The sequence below is a fragment of the Cynara cardunculus genome, assembly GCF_001531365.2.
Source record: "Cynara cardunculus var. scolymus isolate 2C chromosome LG 11, CcrdV1, whole genome shotgun sequence".
NCBI classification, from domain to species: Eukaryota; Viridiplantae; Streptophyta; class Magnoliopsida; order Asterales; family Asteraceae; genus Cynara; species Cynara cardunculus.
In genome coordinates this window covers 6,127,893-6,150,230 of record NC_037538.1, presented here as the reverse complement: position 1 = coordinate 6,150,230, position 22,338 = coordinate 6,127,893, and the positions used below count along the sequence as shown (strand labels likewise).

Sequence of the window (22,338 nt, the reverse complement as noted above, 5' to 3'; positions counted from 1 at the left end):
TATAATTATTTGGTAATTGTTTGTGATAAAATTAGGGATCTTTATGATTAAGGAAGACCCATGATACAAAATCATTTAGAGATTTTAGAAGCATTAAGAGGCAGTTTTTTTTTTTTTTGTCAAATAAGATTCATCTCTTAACGATTCAGATATTGCCAATTAATGAAACTATTAAGAGGTAAACATATAATCCCTTAATTAGACCAATAATTACTTTTTATATTTTAAGATTTCTTTTATTATATACTGATGAGTAAACTGCAAACTTGGTCCCTGCAGTTTATAAAAAATAACACTTTTTACAATTTCAAAATTAAAAGATGGTAATCGTGGTTTGCAAAAACGTTCGGATTTGATCTCTTCTTCTCACGGTTGTTAAGAAACTCCATTGAACGAAGGGTATTTCGTCCTTTATTTCTTTTACCTAATCAAAATCAATTATATCATATGGTTTTTCATTGAGTAAAAGACAAAAGAAATCAATAAAAGAACGGGAATGCCTTTCATAACAAATATTAGAGAAATTGATTAAATTTGGATGTTTTTACAAACTACGATGATCATTTTATAATTTCGAAACTATAAAGTCTAAAAATGTTAGTTTTGAAAAACCACGGGGACCAAATATGTAGTTTACTCTATACTAATTAGTTTAAAGAAATGACCTGTGGTTAATATAAAGTATAAAAGGGCAAATAGCAGGGTTTGGAAGGGCAGTTTTTGATAACAAGAGAAGCAAAGAGAAGAGAAAGAGAAGAGGAAAGGGGAGGGGAATTTGGAGGGAGAAAAGAGCTTTTTGACTCTCCTTCTCTCTCATATCATCCATCATCTCATGCTTCATCCATGGCCGACTCCATTCAAACAACAATTCTTTAATTAATTACACATTCATTCATTCAAACAATTTTTTGCTTTAATTTTCACACCCCTCAATTCCATTCATCTCCCCAAACGAATGGTTATTTCGTCGCAAAAGGTATCTTCATTATCATGCATTGCTTCTCTTGTATACATTTGATAATTTTACACCTTCTGGAATCATCTTTTCGTGATTGAATCGTATGTTGGGTTTCCTGATTAAATTTATGGGGGACTTGGAATGTGGGTTACGTTTTTCATTTTGTTTATAATAATCAATTTCTAGAATGTTCATTTCTTTGAATCCATGGAAATTATGGATTATACCTGATCTGCATTCTAATTTCTTCCATTTTTTTCAATCAGAATTCTTCTGAACACAAAGGATCCACACAATTTGAAGATTTGATCCTTTTGAATCATGGGAAATTGCTGTGTTACCTCCGGTAGTTCTGCTCAGAGGAATGAGAAGAAGAAGAGGAGAAGGAGAAAAAATCAGAAACCGAATCCATTCTCACTTGATTATCAAACCATATCTGTACCTAGCCATGATGAGATCAATTTCTTCGTATTAAAAGATCCAACAGGTCATGATATTAATCAGCATTACAATCTTGGTCGAGAGCTGGGAAGGGGAGAATTTGGGGTAACATATTTGTGTACGGATTTGGATACTGGCGAACGATTAGCCTGCAAATCGATATCGAAAAAGAAGCTTCGGACTGCAGTGGATGTCGATGATGTGAGGAGGGAAGTCGAGATCATGAGGCATTTTCCAAAACACCCGAATATCGTGACCTTAAGAGACACTTATGAGGATGCTGATGCTGTGCATATCATGATGGAATTGTGTGAAGGCGGAGAATTGTTTGATCGGATTGTTGCAAGGGGACGATATACAGAACGAGCTGCAGCCGCGATCATGAGGACCATTGTGGAAATCGTTCAGGTCTCGTATTCAACGGATTTCGTTTCTACGATCATATGTGTTCATTCGGAGCTATTTAGCTGATTGACGTTCTCAAAAACTGAATTTAAGAATCTAACCCTCTAGTGTATTTCTAAGTTCTTTCAGGAGCATATTGTTTTAAACCATGGGGAACAAGATTAGATGAAGATGGGTGTTTGAGATTACTTATAAAAATAACTTATTGACCTATTTCGGTGCGGAACCGGTAACAAGCACTTTTCAGTGTTTGGATAAACAGCTTATACCGGTGCCAAACTGGTAATAAGAAGTTTTTGAAAAAGTTTCATTTTGAAAAAGTTTCATTCTAACTTATAATAAGTTGAAAAAGACTTTTATAGAAAAACATAAGTTGTTTTAAATAAGAAGTTAAATCATTCGAGCTAAAATCATTTAAGATCGTTTATTCAAAGACGAAAAGACTTGAAAAAGCTTGTCGAGAAGGTCATTGAGCGAAATGGCCTGTGTTCATTTCCTCCTTCAATTGTTTCAAGAATTTGGCAAAATAATCTTGTTTCTGGATGGTTTTCAAGTTGAAATTTTGCATAGATTTTGTGTTTCTTTTCGTTGATATTGGGTTCCTATTGTTTACAGATGTGTCACAGTCACGGAGTTATGCATCGTGACCTCAAACCGGAGAATTTTCTTTTCGGAAACAAGAAGGAAACAGCTCCTCTAAAGGCCATTGATTTTGGGCTGTCAGTTTTCTTTAAACCAGGTTTATTGATTTGAACCTTTTCTTTTGGTGTAGTTGGATTCATCTAGTTTTCGAATTCGCTTATAGATTGTATGTTATCTACCGAAACCACCTCTCTGCCGTACATTTTAGCCCTTTTGTTTTATTGTGCGTTATGTAGGGGATGTCTTTAACGAAATCGTGGGAAGTCCTTATTATATGGCTCCGGAAGTTCTAAAACGTAGTTATGGCCCTGAGGTTGATGTCTGGAGTGCCGGAGTTATCTTATACATTCTGCTTTGCGGTGTCCCGCCTTTTTGGGCAGGTGCGCTTTTCTATTTCAGTCGTTACTGTTGGAGTTCCACGTCAGCTAGACACAGACCAGCAAACCTGTATATATGTAGATTCAAAAGTTTTCCTAACAGTTACCAAACACACATGTTTTCAAATGAAAACAACATGCATGTTGCATGGTATTGATTTCCTTACGAGTAATTCACAACCACCTCGTATGTTGTCTACAGAAACCGAACAAGGAGTAGCCGAAGCAATTATTCGCTCGGTAATTAATTTTAAGAGAGACCCGTGGCCTAAAATCTCTGATAACGCGAAGGATCTTGTGAAGAAAATGCTTGAACCAGATCCAAAGCGCCGGCTTACAGCTCAGCAAGTTCTTGGTAATTTTACGTTATATAGGTACTGTTATGTTTGAAAACACGGTTACTTCTATTACGGGCTGGCTAATTATTTACTTCCGTATTGCAACCGCAGAACATCCGTGGTTATTGAATTCAAAGAAGGCTCCAAATGTTCCATTGGGTGAGGTTGTGAAGTCTAGGTTGAAACAGTTCTCGGTCATGTACAAGCTCAAGAAAAGAGCTTTGCGGGTATGATCCGTTTATTAACTTTGCAAATTTTAAGCTCTCTGGTGAGCGATTGACTGCAATTATGCACAGGTGGTGGCAGAGCATTTGTCACTGGAGGAAATGGCTGGAATGAAGGAGGAATTCCGTGTGATAGATACGGGGAACAAAGGCAGGGTGAATCTTGAAGAACTCCGAATTGGTTTACCGAAACTTGGTCATCAAATAAATGACGCGGATCTTCAAACATTGATGGAATCTGTAAGTACCATCGATCATATAAGGAATGATCAAACGAGATTTTCTATTGAACGGCTTCATAGAATTGGGATCGTGTAGGAAATTAAAGTTTGTGAGAAGTCGTAGGAAACATTTGTCAGTGGGTGTTCGCTTATGCGAACATCCTAACACACGTTAACATGGACATTAACACAAGTTAAAATACATAAAAAACATACCATTGAAACCTATATATATACATTAGTGAAATCTTAACGTATGTTAACATGTTAACTTATGTGAACCTCCGCTTAAGGCGCTAACAAAGTGTTTCGTACTTTCTCACGAAATTTTGATTTACTACTGGAACCCAACCCGGACTTCATAATGGTCAAGAACCGGTCCATCTTCAACTACTTGTAATTAAACATCATGGAGGTCAAGAAAAACATCTTCTTTCCGGTAACGCACTTTTTGTTACCATTGAAACCTATATATACATACATATACATATATAGAAGGAGTTTCAAATACGACCCATGTCATTCATGCAAACCAATCAATTGAGATATTTATAAAAGGGATGAGAGTTCATTTATTATGATTTGAATATCTATGGAAGATGATTAGAGTTCATTAATTATGATCAACGCCTTATATTAAGAAAGAATTGAGATATTTATGAAACCAAATATTCATTAGACTAGATTGATGGTTGAAATTGGTTTGTATGAATGACATGGTTTGTATTTGAAACGCGTTCTACACGCACACACATATATATGGGTGTAATAAAATAGTAACCCCATATATTGTGATAACCGTGAGAACTTTTAGTTTAAGGTATCGTCTCACATGATCCTTTTCCATCCAAGGCTAGTATTTAATGTATTGCTTATCATATATTTGTTTCACAATATGTTTGTTTCATATGTATTTGGTTCATAATGTAAAACGTTTTTACAAGTACTTTTTGTTTCACAAACACGCCACAAAGTTTCACATTGTGAAATAGATACAAAACAAATACATGTTAATCAGTACCCTAAATTATAGCCTTGGAAGGAAAAATATCATATCAAATAGCACATCAGGATTTTCATAATTTTATGGGTTCTTAAATGATTAGCCCCTTATATATGTAGGAAACTCGCGCTCTTTTAGAGGGAGATTCAAAATAGATTAAAATTGGAATGATGGTTTTGTAGGCGGATGTCGATAGAGATGGGACCCTGAACCTTGGGGAGTTTGTTGCGATCATTTTGCACCTTAAGAGACTGGCAAACGATGAGCACCTACACAAAGCCTTTAACTTCTTTGATAAAGACCATAATGGTTATATTGAGGTCGAAGAGCTTCGCCAGGCGTTAAGTGAGGAAGGCGATGAAACCAATGACGATGCAATTAACGTCATTATGAATGATATCGACACAGATAAGGTCCCTTTTTCATAGTTTCCATATCGATCAAATGCATTCATCATCTTTCTTTTGAAGCATCTGATATTTATATACAACAAAACTCACACACACTCCTCAGTTTTGCCCAAAGGGCCCTACCAGTAACTCACGTGCTGCTGGGCCATTGACCCTTTGAACATTTTCATTTCCCCCCTTGTTTAACGACCTATGTTCGGATTTTGTCAGGATGGGAAGATCAGTTACGAGGAATTTTCTGCAATGATGAGGACTGGTACAGATTGGAGAAAAGCTTCGAGGCAATATTCCCGAGAACGTTTCAACAGTCTTAGTTTGAAGTTGATGAAGGATGGTTCGTTAGAGTTAGCCAGCGAGGGCCGTTGAACGACTTGAAATCTTTATAATCACACAAAGTGAGATGTTTAAACGGAATGAAAGAATCAGATGTGGAGTATTTTCCATTTCTGTACAGATTGGGGGAGGGGTAACAGCTCTATCTGCATAGTTATGGCAAAGCCATCTGTTGGATGGATAAGAGAGCAAATGGATGAGATGGAGTTGTAACCATGGTCATTGCTGTTGGTGCAGCTGTCTTTTTGAGAGTTTCCCATTGTTGACGTGCTTGAAGCAATTGTAAATCTTTTAATGTTTTGTAAAGATGCGCATCTCCTTACCTTACCTGTTAAGATAATGATGTCATGTCATAATGACGAATATTTGTATGTTTATGCTTATAAATAATTGCCTTTCTCTTCTCTTCTCTTCTCTTCCCTCAAAATTTGCTTTTATTATCAAAAAGTTTAATTTTAGCGACTGCTCTCACAATACGTTGCATTTTCATTAAGGGATTCGTGCCATTTTAGTTGATACCAATTTAATTGGTTGGTAGTATCGTACCAACCATTTAACTTGGTTGGCATGTGGTATTAGAAGTTGTGTACCACGGTAGTAATACATATCGTACTAACTTTTTTTTAATTAAAAGTTTATTAATAATACAACATATTTTGATTTTTAAATTCTTAATTAAAACTTGATTGAATTCATTCACCTAATACCAACTTTAGTAAATCGTTCACACCTCCACGGTCCATCACCGCTCCTCAATTTAGTTAAAACCAGGTATATTTAGTTGGTACATCGTATAAAATGTTATATACCAATTATAATTGGTTGATGCACAATATATGATAAAAAAATGGTACCATACCATGTTCAACTCTAATTTCTATACAATCTCAAATGTAAACCAGATAGCTATACGATTAAGATATCACATCTAAGGTACCAAAATAAAGATTTTTGGAACACCGTTTGCGAGATCAAAGATTATTACGATAAATATAACAAAAACAATTTTCAGTCTACATGAAGCTACAAAACATTATACTTTTTGAGAGGAAGGATTCCGTTCAACCGAGACCAACTTTTCGTTACAATCAAGTATGGAAAGTTCGGTGGTAACGTACATTCAAAAAGCTATATATTTGGTGCAATCACTTGTACCCTATGCAAAAAGAGTTGTACCTTGCGGTTGATCGTCGGATTCCCACTTTGCCAATCTGAAAAAACTTACAAGAAACCTTAGAAAAGAAAGGAATTCCCCTCTTGGTAATGTATTAAAAGCAGATATGGTTTCTGTTGTAAAGATCAAACAAGTAAATCTTTATATGCAGTCAATCCTTGGCTCTCAGAATACTGCTTCAGTTTGAACAGTGACCGGCTTTCCAACTGCCGGATTCGTTCTTTTGACACCCCCAAAATGATACCGATATCGGCTAGCGATTTCCGGACCTCACCTCCGATTCCGTATCTCAATCGGATTACTTTTCGTTCTTTAGGACTGAGAATGCCGAGGAGGTTGGAGATATGGTTTCTCATAAGTTGCTTTGATGCACTTGTATCTGGGCTATCAATAGTAGTGTCTGCAGTGATTTCCTGAAAAAATATGAATGCAATCATATAAGAATTCTAGATGTTTCAAATATAATCAGTCAAAATGCATTGCTTCTGTTTTTTCGTCATCTGCGTTAACTGAGAAAGTGTTTGGGTAAGTGCCAACTCAAAATGGTTGTTTACCAAGTGCCTGAGTAAGCGCTGACTGAAGCACCGATTGCATCAAAAGCAACCCCTTCCTTACTGGGTTATCATCTTGGTCAACATATTTATGGCTTAAAGTGTGCTGGTAAGCACCTCATACCCAGTAAGAGGCGCTTGGTAGGTAGTAAACATCCCCTAAGGGGCGGTCTACGAACACAAATTGAGTAACTGCTAACCGGATAAGAGTGTGGTTTGGGTAAGAGGTTCAGTTAAGCTCCGACAGAGTAAGAGAGTCTTTCCTTCCTGACTGAGTCTAACATCTCCATTTGTAAGTTAAGAGTGTATGGTGAACAACCTCACCCCTTATCGAGTAAGGGGCTGTTTGGTTGGTTTTCCAATAAGTCCTGTATGGTTAAAGCTGTCTATGAATTAATCTGTCTGTATAAACTGAGGTCTTTTCATAGGTGATGAGCATTTTTCAATTAGGAAGGACATTTTGGAAAAAACTCAGCCTTCTGCAAAAAGTCCCCCCTATAAGCTTACTGAAATAAGCCACTTTCTATATCATTAAGCCACCACCAAACAGTCATGTATAGCTGACCGAATAAGCTATGAGTCCCATAAAACTCATTAAGCTGCTAACAAACAGACCCTAAGCGCCTCTTACCCAGTAAGAGGTGGTCAACACTAAACAGCCCCTAAGCCCTTTTTCAAAGCTAGAAAGCATGTTTGGACATTTCAGCCGAAGTAGTTCCTAAAAGGAGAGTTGGAGCTGCATGAATTCTTTCGCTCAATTATTCATGCCTATTCAGAGCTCAAAATCAGGCTCAAAGGTAAACACGAAGCAAGATGGAGAGTTGGTGAGGACCTCATATGTAGTACTATCATCGGGCCAGATAGGCTGTTGCAACGAGAGCGTTATTTTTTGTACAGAACGCAACTTTTGCACCTTCTCAACGGGCATTCCAGCTTGGGCTGCAATTTGCTTCTGTGTAGGCTCATGATTACCTTCACGGATGCATATTCGCTTAGCTTCACTAACCTTATACAGGAGATTATATATCCCTTCCTGCACGTTAAAGTGATTAAGAATGCTTAAGCCCGTTAAAACAAAACGGAATAAAATAGACAAAAAAATGATGGCATACTGGCAAACGAATGAGCTTGGAATTTTGAAATATAGCTCGTCTAATGGACTGTCTTATCCACCAATAAGCATAAGTAGCAAAACGGCAACCAGCTTGCGGCTTAAATTTTAGGACGCTCCGCATGAGGCCCATACTCCCTTCCTGCAAGTGGACAGCCGATGGGTAAAGAGATTAATATAATTTAGTTGATTGAAGCACTAATTGCACGAAAAAAAGGAGTGATTAAGTTCACCTGCATTAGGTCCTGAAGGTCGAGTCCACGTCCCCTATACTGCTTTGCTATATAAACAACCATACGTAAATTGGCACATATCAACTTTTCACGGCTACTGGTACCACGGTGAAGTTGAGACTTCAATTCATGGCAACTAAGACTAGTGGCTTCAGCCCATTCGACTAATGTTGGTTCACGATGAAACTGATCACGGAATCTGCTTCGCGCTTCTTCTAATTGCATTCCAGCCTGAAATAGTACGTGATGCTTGGTTAGTTCTGTTTGTAACCAAACCAAACCAAACAGACCCAGTAAATTCCAATTAAAAGTAGGGTCTGGGGGTGGGATATATGCAGAACCGACCTCTACCCCAAAAGAGTAGAGTGGTTAGTCTTGTTTGTAATATAACTAAATCAATTAATCCAACGTGTTCGGATAACTAACAAACCTTTATATGGGCAATCAATTCGAGTTCTTCTTTTGAACTCAAAAGTTCTCTTGTTACTGGACGTGCCAAGAACATTCGAAGAGGATCATGTAGATTAGAATCTCTATATGTTGTTTTTTTCTCTGGCTCTGGTTTCGTAGAAGTGCTAGTCTCGCGAACAATAACATTCGACTTTGTCCCCTTTCTCCTCTTCGATTGCCTCTCTAGGAGGCGTGTTGACTTAACGAATTTTACCTTCCCCGTTTGAAGTACACTTGAATTCGTAGATCCTAAGCTGAAGAAACCGCACATCAAACTATTGTTGATATGTTTACCCAGAGAACCAACTATTTCATGTATTATTCATGGTGAATAACACAAAATATTCATAAATATTTTCATCATGAAAATCATGCATTTTCTTGATGAATATCTGATATTCATCATGAATAATACACGAAATAGCTGGTCCCAGGTTCTCAAACTATTTACGTTTCTCATTCGAACATACCCCGACAATGATAATGCATATAAACTGAGAAGAAAAAAAACCCTGACCTTGAAGTGATGGATTTATCAAGATCAACTCCAAATGGTTCACCATCATCGGCTAATGAAGCTGCTTCTTTTGAAGCTGATAGAGCTTTCTTAGCAAGGTCAAGTACATGTTCCATTTCAACATCCATAAGCTTTGTTGTCCCATTTGGAGCAGGCTGCATAGTCAAAGAGGAGGGTGTTTTTTCTCTTGTATGCGTGGAAGGTAACCTGTGAAAAAAGCACAACACCAGCAATACATGAGGTAAAACGCAAGAAACACGGGAATATTAACTTCAAATCTTTTAATTTTTCTTTAAAATGTTATAATGGATATATTAGATTGAGGGGTAAAATAGTTCGATTAGTCTTACAAATACCATAAAGCAGGCCACTGTAGCAATTGGCATTGGAATTCTTTAAGGTATTGATCAGAACTTATAGCATCCACTTCATGATCAGCTCCTTTCTGCTCGCCGTCCACTGTTGCCTATCAACAGCGAAAATGTACCAAAAGTTACTCAATGGTACAAAAAATAGCTTAATGTTAACTGCGGAGTTCTGATAGGATCCCGTGCATTAGTGCTGATATAGCTTACTGTTGTAGTAACATAAAGGGAATAATACATCCATATGTAATGAAGTCTGCCTTAGTTCCTATTTAATGTAACAGACAATTCTTTTCTTGATCAATGTAACAAAGTTTCAAATTTTCTGATTATTTACCATTTTGACAAGTAACCTGTTGATCGTGTAACATTTGATGGTGTGGATATAAACTTTATCGACCCTTTCACTGTAGCCCTTTCATAAATGGGTATCCATGTCATCAAATGTTACAAGATCAGTAAGTTATTGGTCAAAATGGGTATAAAATAGAAAATCTTGAAACTTTGGTATATCAATTAGAAAACAAAAATCTCCGTTACACTAAATAAGAACTAAACCAACCTTTCTTGCATTCTGCCCCAACATAAACAATAGACAATAATTAACTTTTCACTACCACATCTTCCGTCCATCATCCATCATAGCAGAGAAATACCACCAGATATCACCATTTTTTGCTTGAAATTTACGAGTCTCACCTGGGATGTTTTGTCGTCTTTTATTGTTTGCAACAACGGCTTACTTTCACGGCGTTGTTCTTGAATAAGCACGGAAGTAGGGAAATGTTGAGCTAAAGAAGTTGCTAACATAGAAGAATGTGCAGGAGCTGCAGGCTCATATAACTTCAAAGCTGCAATAGCAGAGTGATGCCATCAATAAGTTGACCTTGATACGAACAATTATAACACTATTTTCAAACCGATAAACAAAAATAATAAGTCACCTCAACCATATGAAGTTATTCACAAGAATAATCCAACTCTGATGCAGGATCAGCCCAGGGAAATTCAAATCTTACATCCATAAAAAAATTTAAAAATAAATACATCAACCCGACCCTTCTTCTAAAAGGAACACCATGAAAGAAGAAAAGCAAAGCATCATATAACACCTTTAGGGTTCCAACTCAAACCAATTGGCAACCTTCCTCTGTCTCGATATCCTAGCATGAGTTCAATCAATGTTTAATTAGTCATCCTAGTTCTAGTATCTTGCCTACAATCAACCAATAAAAATGTAGCTAACGTGAAAACTGAATGCAAAACCCAAAATCACTCCCTCTATCCCGTATCGAAATAAGTTTCCACTTCAAGATTTGCTTCAAAATAATTAGGCTAAAAGATTGTTTCACTTTATAAACAAGTTTCACATCATGTTTTTAAATACTCAATCTCTCCTTTTATATGTTACAGAAAAGAGAGGAAGTCTAGCGCAGGTTCTAAAAGGAAGATGCTTTGGGGCATTCATAGTATATGATCAACTCTTCAGACATTCAACTTTTTACTTATTAAATATAAACCCATTGGGTTGTTAAATCAAAATTCAGATATTTAGTGGCCGTTTACCAAATGCTTACCGGGTAAGCGAGTAGTAAGAAAGATGAATTAAGATATTTGCAGAGGATACAGTCACAGTGATTTGGAGTAGTTAAAGATTTCCACAAGTATTTAGTTTTAGGCAAAAGACAATTTTCTTCCTCATTTTGGAGTTTGCAACAGAGGAGGCATGGACAAGATTCGTTTGTAATCAACTAATCACATTACTTCCAAATCCATGAAATGAAATTTAGGCCTAAAACTAGTAACTAAATTCATTGATCCATGTGATGTGCAGCCCTATTTCCAAAAAATGGATTCTGTGCTTCTAAATTCTGGGTAAACAAACCGGTCGCCAAAGGTCTAACCAATAGATAATTGCAATCTCTGAACCGAGTTCAAGACTCAAAAACAAGATGTGTGCATTTTCTTCGTTTATTCTTGCCCTCTATAAAAGGGAAAAAACACCGTGGGGTAACAAATATGAAAAAGACAATCACCACAATTTCCAAATCTAAACAAGCAAAACATCAAACACATGGTGTACCAAAATAATTGGTCATACTTCCTTATTACCAGTACAGCAAACAATCAAGAATTAAAATTTAACGCACGTACGAGTATACCCAATCGCTTGTCCACTCAAAAATGAAGAATTCAAACACAAAACAGTCGCACATAAAGAAGAGTGAAGTTAAAGTACAGAAAAAGGGATAAATTTTGGATTAGATTATGACCTGAAGGAGGAGGAGGAGAAAATTGCTTGAGTTGGGTTCTTGGTGGCAAAGACAAGGATGACGAAAGCATTTTGCTTGCTGCTGCCTCCATCAATCTGCATCAATGTATCTCTGGTTTTCCAAACTTCAGACAGGTGATGGTGATGAAGACAAAGAATCAAAGAGAGAAATGTTGCAGGAGAGAGGAAGGGGTTTTCTCTGGCTCAGAGGCCATAAGAGAAGGGGTTTATCTTTCTGAAAGGATAACGGTGTTTTTCCAGTCTACATGGCTTCACCATTATACCCCCTTGGTCTTTTGGTTTATTGCAAGATCTACCCTCTAAAACAATTCTTTAAACTTGGAGCGTGGTTTTTTAAAACTTTCTTCTAATTGGTCCATAAATTCGTTTATGTTTTTAACGAAGGGGTAAATGGTTGGGTTTTCATGTTTTGAGTGATTAAGTCTTTAATTTTGAATAAATAAATCTTTACACCATCTGAAACCAAACGTATTGTAATCGATCACTCTGACTTATAAAACCAGTAAAACGAAAGAAATATTTCATTTTTATTAGGCATTTCGAAACATAACTTATAAATAGATGTATACAAAACTTGTTTTGATCCCCTTTTTTTACAAAATATACCAAAATATGTGTGCATTCCATTGAAAAAAGAATATACCAAAAGTTGTGTCTTTTGCAGTTACAAAGTAATTTATGTTATATATAAAAAACCTAATATATCTGAAGATCCACTTCCATCTTGGTCATATACAACGTTTCTAAGTTTCTTTTTGAGTATTCTGTCACACCCCTTGATCCACTTGAGAGAAATATGGCATCTTGTTCCACTCACAAGATAACTGATATAACTTACTCAACGTAAGTAGTATAACATCTCACTTAATGCCTTAATTGGTAAATACAACTGCATGCTCCAATAGCCCTCAAGTCTACTAGCACAACGTACGTAATGCGATTCATACCACAAAAATAAGAATTTAAATAAGCTGCTAGCATATAACTATAGCTAGACTTGTCCTTTGTCCTAATCCGGTTCGAAATTCTTGTTTCCGATATGCATGATATGAGTCAGCTAAATAGTCTGGTGAGTCCAGAATCCAACAACTATATTTACCATGACATAACGTAGGATAATAAATCTTCTCACATTAACATAGGGTTAGAAACCTTCTCATATTAAGACATTATACATTTAAGTACTACATCCCACAATCAATACATTTGTGTACTCGCATAATAAACTCACAGAATGACTCATGCAATATAATATTGAATCTCGTTGCTCAATGTTGACTCGACAAAGTTGGTTCTCGCTTAAAGGGTTTACATCCATTTGGTATTGTCGTCCCTGGCACACACCATCATTGAAATCATAGTTCTCGCCCACACAATGAAACATTATCAAACTCTGTAGTTTGTATAATGCACTAAAATGGAAAACGCTCACACTCTACAACACATAACATTTATGCATGTAAGTAAGAGTATGCGAAGCTCACTTAATTGTCGTAGGCTTACACGTCACATGTTCGCTTCCATTCCTACACACTCTAATTACTTCCACTACATTCGTAACACTTGTGCTCAGTTTCTGCTTAACATATTGAACCAATCTTTTTGTCGTTCCAGACACGCCCATTTATCAGCGTGTGTATGTGTGTGTATATTATTTATTACTTTGCCAAAGTAACCCAACGTATTCAAAATGGATACCTTTTATTTTTTACTTTAACTCCACACATTAATGAATATACCGGCTATAAACGTATATGAGCTAAAGGAGAATGGACGCAAACATGTATAAATTAAACAACATAAGATTTGTACATTTTCTCTGGTTGGTCAGATCTTTGTCGTTTGCCAAGTTTGACAGTGTTTTTATTTATTTATTTATTATTATTTTAGTTAATTTAGACCTCTTTAAAATATGTTGAGAGCTAGAGCGTGTTTGGTTCAGGCAGAAGAATAGAAATGAGTCTGAAAATAAAAATGACAGGAAATGAAAAATGAAAATGAGAATGAATTTTCATTTTCTTCGGTTTAACCTGAAATAAAATTTTGGTCTTTAATTAATTACAACAAAACCATCAACAAAAGATTCTATGTTCTTTTGTTGTTAATATCTAATATTTAGAAGACAGATAATTGATGATAAAATAGATTAATGATAGAAATTCATTTGATATGTTACCAAGATAGTCAAAAAGGTAATTCTATTGTTTATTTTGGGATATTTAATAAATTTTAATCAATTTTCTGTAGAAGAAATATAGCAAATAAAATCAATTAGCTGTCAAAACTTTTGTAACCATGGAGGTTCACTTACGATAATTTCATGTCATTCCTAGTCGTCTGATGGGTTAATTGGTGCGTATAAACTGACTCGAAAATCTACGGTTTCAAAAAAAATCAATTATCTTATTTTCAAACAAATTCAGAAGCTAGAAATCATCATAAGGCAATGGAATACACAATTATAAAGACCTTAAAAGACATAAAGATTCATATTGAAATATTTTGTGTAACTACTGAAAATTATGAATATCTGTAAATAATGAATGATAAAATAAAATATTATAAACCAAAATGAATGCAATTAATTTAAAAAGTGTTGTAACGCTCGATTGTTAAAAAAGTAACTTTTATTTATGGAAAATCTAGTAACACTTTTCACATTTATAGTAATTTCATAAAAGGAGTATATATAAAATAAAAATATACATTATATTTTTATTTAGAGTCAACATTCTTGACACACATTTAAACAATATTTTAATGTTTTTATTTTGATATCTTGGTTTGAATTTGTTTCTATAGTGATGATATAATTCAAATGAAAATCACTCTTATTTGTAAAAACCGTATAAATCATCTTTATACGTCGATTTTATTGTTTAATCTTGTGAAATTGTTTCATATAATACTTTTTTGATGAATTTGTTTCATATATGGTTATGAAATTATTTCATATAATATTTAATGAAACTGTTTCATGTATTTCTCTAAAATTAAAATAATGAAGATGATAATATCTATGATTAACGCCCTTTACAATAAAAATGGTTAATCAACCTCTCATAATTACAAAAAAATGAACAAAATAAAAAATTATGATTGATTGAATAAGGTTTTTACGGTTTTTACAAATTAAGTGATTTTTATTTGAACGCTCCCATATATATATATATATATATATATATAAAAGGAAAAACATGAGGTGTATGAGTTATAGAAATTAACATCATTTCAAAAGAAAGACAACACATGATACTTCATGCCCTAACTTTGAAGGGTTGTATGATGAAACACACCTCCTCCTCCTTCACAACCTCAGTATATAACCCCCACCTTACAACCCTCAAGAAACACAAACTCCATCTTCTTCTATTCTCACAAAATGAACCGATCTTCTTCCAACAATACATCCACCGGTGAATCAGGAACTCATCGATGGCCTCCTGCTCTTCCCAATGCTCATCAACCACCACCACCACCTCCTCCGCATATGGGTCGCAATGTCCGCCCTCGTAATATGGCTCGCAGATCACTACCGACCCATGAAGCTCAAAAACGTATCACCAATTTTGGTCCTTATTGGTTACCATCCCCATATATGACACCTGACTTAGTTCCATATCAACTAACCCCCGTGCGTGCTTTAGCACCGGAATATTCTCAAACTGAAACGACAAATCTTGCAGTGCCGAAGCTGTTTGCAGCCCGAATTGTGCAGCTGAAAGAAGAGTTGAGATTGGAAGACGAAGGGGAGGCCGTAAAATGGCTTCTTAAGCAATCTGAACCAGCCATTATCTCCGCCACTGGAACTGGTACGATGCCAATCATGAGATCCTCCTCTGCCGGCCATTCCAACGTTCGTCGTGGTGGACCGTTGGTTATCAGTGCTCCGCTAGCGGGGAATGATTATGATACTGATCATGGTGAATCATCTACTGGGGATAACGAGTGAGAGATGATGATCTTTGTGTTGTTGTTGTTGTGGTGATGGTGGTGGTGTGTCTAGGAAGTGGTAAGCTGGGGTGGCAATAAGAACTTATATTCCTTTTCTTGTTTTTTTTTTTTTTTTACTGTTTTGGGTGGCGATGGAAGGTGGTGTGATAGCTTCTATTATTCGTAATTGAAGTTTTTATTTATTTTTGTTCAGGCAATTCTCGTCAATGCTTATATGTGTTATTTCAAGTGTTAATTTGATGCTTTCTTAATTATTTATAATTAACCAAGTATAGAACATGGGCTAATTCGATCATATATATACATTTTTTTTGTATATTCAAGATTCTAAATGGTGTAAGTCGTGATATAACTATATGTCCGTGCATCAAGAATTAGAAGTCATGGTTTTTTATTAAGGTGTGACATGTGAAAAATAATTTGTATATTATATTTATAATTATGTCTTGAAATTAAAGGCAAGAGGAAACTTAAGAAAATAGTTGGTTATACGTGAATCATATATATGATTTCGTACCTTAATGATTTTTTTCTTGATTTTTTTAAATAGTTAGCGTTCTTGTTTGAATCTGCTCTCATATACATATTATCAAATATTTGTCATCATAGGTGGAGGATCGTATGAGAAAGAGAGTTAAGGTGAGAAGTATAAGAAGGGATCTGGACCCTTGATCACCTTAATTTAATCTCAAACCTACTCATTAATCGTGCTTGATAGGGGGATTGATCTGGTACATCTCATCCTAATATATATTTAAGGGTGGCGATCTTTTTTTATACTTCTCACCTTAACTTTTGCTTTTCACGGAAATCCAACCTTATAATCATAATGATAAATAAATAAATATTTAAGTTTAGCATGGAGGGTTTTTATGAAAAAATTAGCAATTTTAATGTGATTGTATAGAAAAATGATACAGGTTTTTAATGATACAGAAAAAAGAAGTATATGCTTAATTGGTAACATATTGAAATCGAATTTATTTATTTTTCTTGATGATAAAATCGCATAATGTATTTTGAAATTCATATATAAGCTTGTTGAAATCGAGATATATATAATATATACTATATTATAAAGTATTTGATAAAAACACTTAAAAACTATTTTTTATGCATGAAGTATTGTTTATTGATGTATATTACTTAAAATTCAAGATTACAAGTAATTTTGTGTAAGTACAACTTATTAAAGCTCTGTTTTTAAATTCGTGTAACTAACAGCAGATAAACATAATCAAATACAAGATAAACATCTATTTTAGATTTAGAAAATCTAAAATATAATTAAGATAATTATTGAGTTCTAACAAAATGTTTAATTATTATCTTTATAAAAAATTATATTATTAAATTAAAAATAAATTACTTTGTTATTAAATCTAAATTAAATTATAATAAAACTTTGAATTAAAGAAGATGCACCAAAAAAATGAGGGCTATTAAATAGTTAATTTGATACTAATATCGATTTTGTTTTTTTCAAATTTTTTAAGTTATCTTCAAATTTATATTTTATTCAAAAATAAAAAACATTATTGTTTTTTCAAAACCATATAAAATCGTATTATATCGATAGAGATAAAGAATAAAATTAAACATTAAATTGAGGATTATTTTCGCTGCATTACACGAATATTCTTCTAGTTATATATAATGAAGCTTAATGATCGACATGTCTACAAGCCAATTTAAGATACATAATTTCTTTAAATTTTCGTACGAAAACATATATACGTGTAGTTTATCGATCAATTTAAAAACAATTTAATCTCATATTCCTCCAAATTACGAAGAAAATAAAAAAACATTTTTTTTAAAAAATTCAAAGTATTTTACAAGTATATATCATGTGAATAAGACGTATGTTAAATGATGTTTAAATCTACATTTTAAATGTTTGATTAGTAACACATGTGAATATACACATGAATACTTGTGAATAATCAACATCACAAATCTCATTTCCATCGCTTAATTTGCAGTCTTTTTGAACAGACCCGACTCTAAATATCCTTCCCTCTCGTGGGTTCACATGAAATCCCCCATGAAACACGAGTTTTTAGCTTTCGCTGGAGTTCAAAATATTCTCTCTAAATTAATAATTTGTATTTGATTTGTGATTGTACCGTTTATATATTCTCGTAAAATTTAAGTTGAACCATATCCGTACACGTGATTTTTAATGAGGTGCACAACGTTTTTTTATGAGCACACCTATGTATACTATGACAACAATAAACTTCAAATAAAAGATTTACAAAATCGTAAGATTACACTATTGATGAAAAATCATCGGGATTACTATACGATTGCATTATCGTGTTTGATGTAAATACATCAGGATTGCAATATTACTTTATGTCATCATATTATCATGTATTTCAACTAAAATCATGAACCAATTTTTAGTCTATAATCAAACCAATTAATTGACAAAATTAACTAGAGTCCGCATTGCAACGAAATTGAGAGGCACCATGAACAAAAATGAAAGTAGGGTCTTAACTTTCCTTAAAGGTAAAATAATCATGCCGTCATTGACAATTCAGTTGTTATTACCAACAGACGCAAAGATATCTGAATCAACTTTTTCGATAGATTGATCTAAAACCACTGTAAGAAACCGGAAGGCCTTATTGAGGATATTTGCAGGTGTTTATAAAACTCACTTTCCATTCTTGTTTACCTATTGTATAGCTCTAAAAGTTATTTATGTCCTGACAGTTATACTATAAATGCATATTGACCATGCATGTTCTACGGAAAAAAACACATAAGTTACATCGCTTACGGGTTGTAAATTGAATCAAATATACACAAAGTATTTATATCAACAATAATTTATGCCTATGACAGGATCTAATGAAGAGAGTACAATTTAAGGAGAAACTCAAATATGGCATTGTATCCCTTATAGATAGAACTAAATGCTAGATATTCTTGAAATTTAACACTAATTTTCAAGATTCATGGGGATATGATTGTGATTGGTGGGTTTGGAACTTTTCAAAAATACTAATTCACGTATGTTAAATGAAAGTAAAGATTAGATACAACTAACTGATTCACTATTTGATTTTGAACATATTTTATCTTATCGACTATAGTGAACGATGTGTAAGAGGAAAAGATTACTGAAAGATGTGTTTATATATACGTTATGAAATAACAAAAAGACAGGAAAAAAAATCAGTATGGTGTCCCTCGATTAACTTTCATTCGTTAACTGACGACCCTTCCACTTGACACTGTCGGCTTACGAAGGTTAACTTTCATCCTTGCTAGCTTGACGAGTTGGTGTTGTAGTCAAAGCTCCCATCTGTCTTTGTACTCGATGGTCAATCTTCGTCTGGTCTATTATTTTTTACAAGACATAATTGATTCATATTTAATGGTTTAAAATACGTGTTCTAATTTTATAATTTTAATTTTTTTTAAAATGGTATATTCTTTATGTAACTGGACCAATATATTTATGCTTAGTAAATGAAACAATATTTATGTATAAAAAAATCAATTAGTATCAAATAAATCATTTATAGTCTTCCAATAGGTTAATATCTGAATACATGCTATTGTTATAATTGATATATGTTTAAATTTGGATTTTGATATGCGATGACAGATATATTACTTGTACTGGTTATCATGGCTCTCCTACGTTACCACTTACACTAGGTCGAATAAGTAAAGACGAAACATGATATAAGAAGAATAGAAGATAATTGATAAGTTGAAAAAACTTTTGTAAGAAAAATCAAATAAATGAAAGTTGAAGGGCCATTTATGGTAAATGTGTGAAAGCTAGGGACTTTTTTCAAAAATGACAAGATGGAAGAGATGAATTATAGATTTCGTCCCTCTCTTTTGATATTTTGTCTGTCTAGAGTTTCTATGGTACATTTATTACGGATTTGGTTCCTGTAATTATTTAATTTATTTTGGTTATATTTTTTAGACGAATACTGCTTAATTTTTTTGTTAATTCGAAGGTTGTTTGATAGTTGTTGAATATTTTGATGCAAAATAATTAAGTTGTCAGAATAATTAAGAAATTCTCATGATATAATATAAAATAAAATATAAATATTCGGTAATTGTTTACAATGAAATTATGATGATGAATGCTTAAGGCAGTCTCATGATACAAAATTATTTAGAGGGTTTTTAAATCATTAAGAAGCAAACTTACTTTTACCAAACAAGATTCACATCTTAATGATTCAAATACTACATCTTAATTGAACTATTAAAAGAGAAACAAATGACCAAACATCCTCTCAGTTAAATCAAAAATTATTTTAATATTTTTATCTATTTTTCTAAAAAAAACAATAACTTTATACACACATATATAAGGATATGAAGATGGATAAAATAAAATATTATTTTATGATTTAATTTGTTAAAATTAAAAAATTAATTATATTAAATAATATTTAATTTTATTGCAACAGGTTAAAAGACATAATTTTATTGTTTTAATGTGATTAAAATTTTAATTTAGACAAACCATATCTTATAATGGTGAGATTGGTTACAACCAAGTTCCATACCCAGACAAACAATAAAATTAGATCGTATTTAATAAAATTAATTTTTAATTAAACAAACTAAATTATAAAATATCTGTTTTATTTATTTTGATATTTTTTTTATATATGTAAAATATTGTTTTACCTTTTTTAGGAAAATGACAAAAAGTCCAAAATGGTATCGATTAATTTAAATTAACAGATTTATTTTATGTCAAAAGATCATAAATAAAACAAATTAAATACCAAAAAAACCATATTCATAATTTACTTTAACCTTTATTTCTTAAAAATCATTTGAAAGGAAGGTTATTTAAGTTGTTTATATATCTAATGAATATAAAAAATACATTAGGTTCTGATGATTAAAAAAAAGTAGTTATGGTGAGAAGATTTCAAAGAGAGCTTTATATTTAAATCAGTTTTAATTAAATCAACAATAATAAAATACATCAAAATGTACAAGATAAATTATTGTACGAAATATAATTCATGTGAGGATAAAGTTAAAAATATCTTAAATCTGTAACATCTTTTCTTAAATTTTTTCTTTTAATTTATATTCTTTTTCTTTTTTTATTGCTTTCTGTTAGAAAATGATGTTTTTAATGGATGATGCAAGGATAAAATATCCAACTGTTCACTTCCAAGTTGAAGGTTTGTAAATTTGAGATCTATATATGTTTGCTAGATTCGAGTCATATATTTATAGACGAGATCAACGATTACAACATAGTTAAACAGTTAATGAATTATAAATTAATGAGAAGCGTTTATGGATAAGATTAAAAACAACCCAAAAGAAACGCAACTTTCAAAAGTCGCTCTCATTTAGAAGAACGAGTAGTAGTACTCAGAACGCACAACTTCAAAAGTTTTTCATCTTTTTATATTATATATAGTGTTACATGATCATAACTTGAAACTATTTCTATACATATTACATGTCTTGGGAAATCGAAAATTAGCAACGCCGACAAATAAAATGAAATATATTATGAATTGGATCACCATAAAATTCAAACCTTATTTAAATCCCTCGTGGGAGACATACATGTTACAAACCATATATAAGTACCTCCAGCTGCTGCCTAATATTACATCCTTCAAAAACGGTGGTGGTGGTGTGGATGTGGTGGCGGTGGTGGTGGAGGATGGTGGTGAATCGGAGGAGGAGGAGGTGGGTGGTGATGATGGATTGGAGGAGGTGGTGGATGGTGGTGATGAAAAGGAGGTGGCGGTGGTGGAGGGTGGTGGTGATGATGAACAGGAGGCGGTGGTGGAGGGTGGTGATGGTGAATAGGAGGAGGAGGGTGGGGATGGTGGTGGTGGGGTGGTGGTGGCGGTGGTGGATGGTGGTATCCTGGTCTATGCATCTTCTTTCTTTGACGTGTATATTTTTGTTGGTCTTGTTAGGAAAAAGCTTTATACTTTATACCTATAGCGTGGATATGGAGGCGGTGAGAGGGTATTATCGTCATTTGACTAGTCGTTGTCTTAACGTGGTGGTTTATCGGGAAATAAATATCGATGGGAACCCAATAACTCATCCCGATGTACAATATCAAAATTCCACGCGTCAAGTTTTAAAGGGATCCTTAACGTTATAATATTTATGGATATAATTGTATCTGATTAAGACACGTGTTGTCACTCTTATCTTTCTCAAGATATCGTCGGACCAGGAATAACATAATATGTCGGTTATTATTATTTTATCATAAAAAGTTGTAAAAGTGCTAATATTAATTTCTCATAATATAAGGATGTTTGGTTTACAGAATTTGGTAGAATTGAAAT

The 22,338-nt window shown here is 33.6% G+C and overlaps 3 protein-coding genes across 5 annotated transcripts; 2 read left to right on the top strand and 1 right to left on the bottom strand.

The window, feature by feature from the left end:
* Nucleotides 1-1,279: 1,279 nt before the first annotated feature.
* Nucleotides 1,280-5,385, top strand: LOC112520767 (calcium-dependent protein kinase 7-like). The gene is made up of 8 exons (XM_025129309.1): nucleotides 1,280-1,807; nucleotides 2,420-2,543; nucleotides 2,683-2,826; nucleotides 3,026-3,178; nucleotides 3,273-3,388; nucleotides 3,458-3,625; nucleotides 4,792-5,022; nucleotides 5,230-5,385. Exons 1-8 carry the CDS (start codon nucleotides 1,280-1,282, stop codon nucleotides 5,383-5,385), a joined length of 1,620 nt encoding a protein of 539 aa, XP_024985077.1.
* A 929-nt stretch (nucleotides 5,386-6,314) lies between these two features.
* Nucleotides 6,315-12,221, bottom strand: LOC112521403 (RNA polymerase sigma factor sigF, chloroplastic). 3 transcript variants are annotated; one of them, XM_025130243.1, is made up of 11 exons: nucleotides 12,027-12,139; nucleotides 10,866-10,916; nucleotides 10,698-10,767; nucleotides 10,453-10,604; nucleotides 9,739-9,854; nucleotides 9,389-9,595; nucleotides 8,852-9,125; nucleotides 8,422-8,652; nucleotides 8,190-8,330; nucleotides 7,910-8,110; nucleotides 6,315-6,939 (listed from the first exon to the last, which is right to left on the bottom strand). In XM_025130243.1, exons 4-11 carry the CDS (start codon nucleotides 10,561-10,563, stop codon nucleotides 6,652-6,654), a joined length of 1,569 nt encoding a protein of 522 aa, XP_024986011.1. In that variant the 5' UTR covers nucleotides 10,564-10,604; nucleotides 10,698-10,767; nucleotides 10,866-10,916; nucleotides 12,027-12,139; the 3' UTR covers nucleotides 6,315-6,651. The 3 variants fall into 3 exon arrangements, with proteins under 3 accessions (XP_024986011.1, XP_024986009.1, XP_024986010.1); XM_025130241.1 differs by lacking the exons at nucleotides 10,698-10,767; nucleotides 10,866-10,916 and having other exon boundaries at nucleotides 12,027-12,221; XM_025130242.1 differs by lacking the exons at nucleotides 10,698-10,767; nucleotides 10,866-10,916 and having other exon boundaries at nucleotides 9,745-9,854; nucleotides 12,027-12,220.
* Nucleotides 12,222-15,428: 3,207 nt separating this feature from the next.
* LOC112521020 (transcription factor TCP20-like) lies at nucleotides 15,429-15,998 on the top strand. Its single transcript, XM_025129647.1, has one exon. It carries the CDS (start codon nucleotides 15,429-15,431, stop codon nucleotides 15,996-15,998), a length of 570 nt encoding a protein of 189 aa, XP_024985415.1.
* The last annotated feature ends 6,340 nt before the right edge of the window (nucleotides 15,999-22,338 follow it).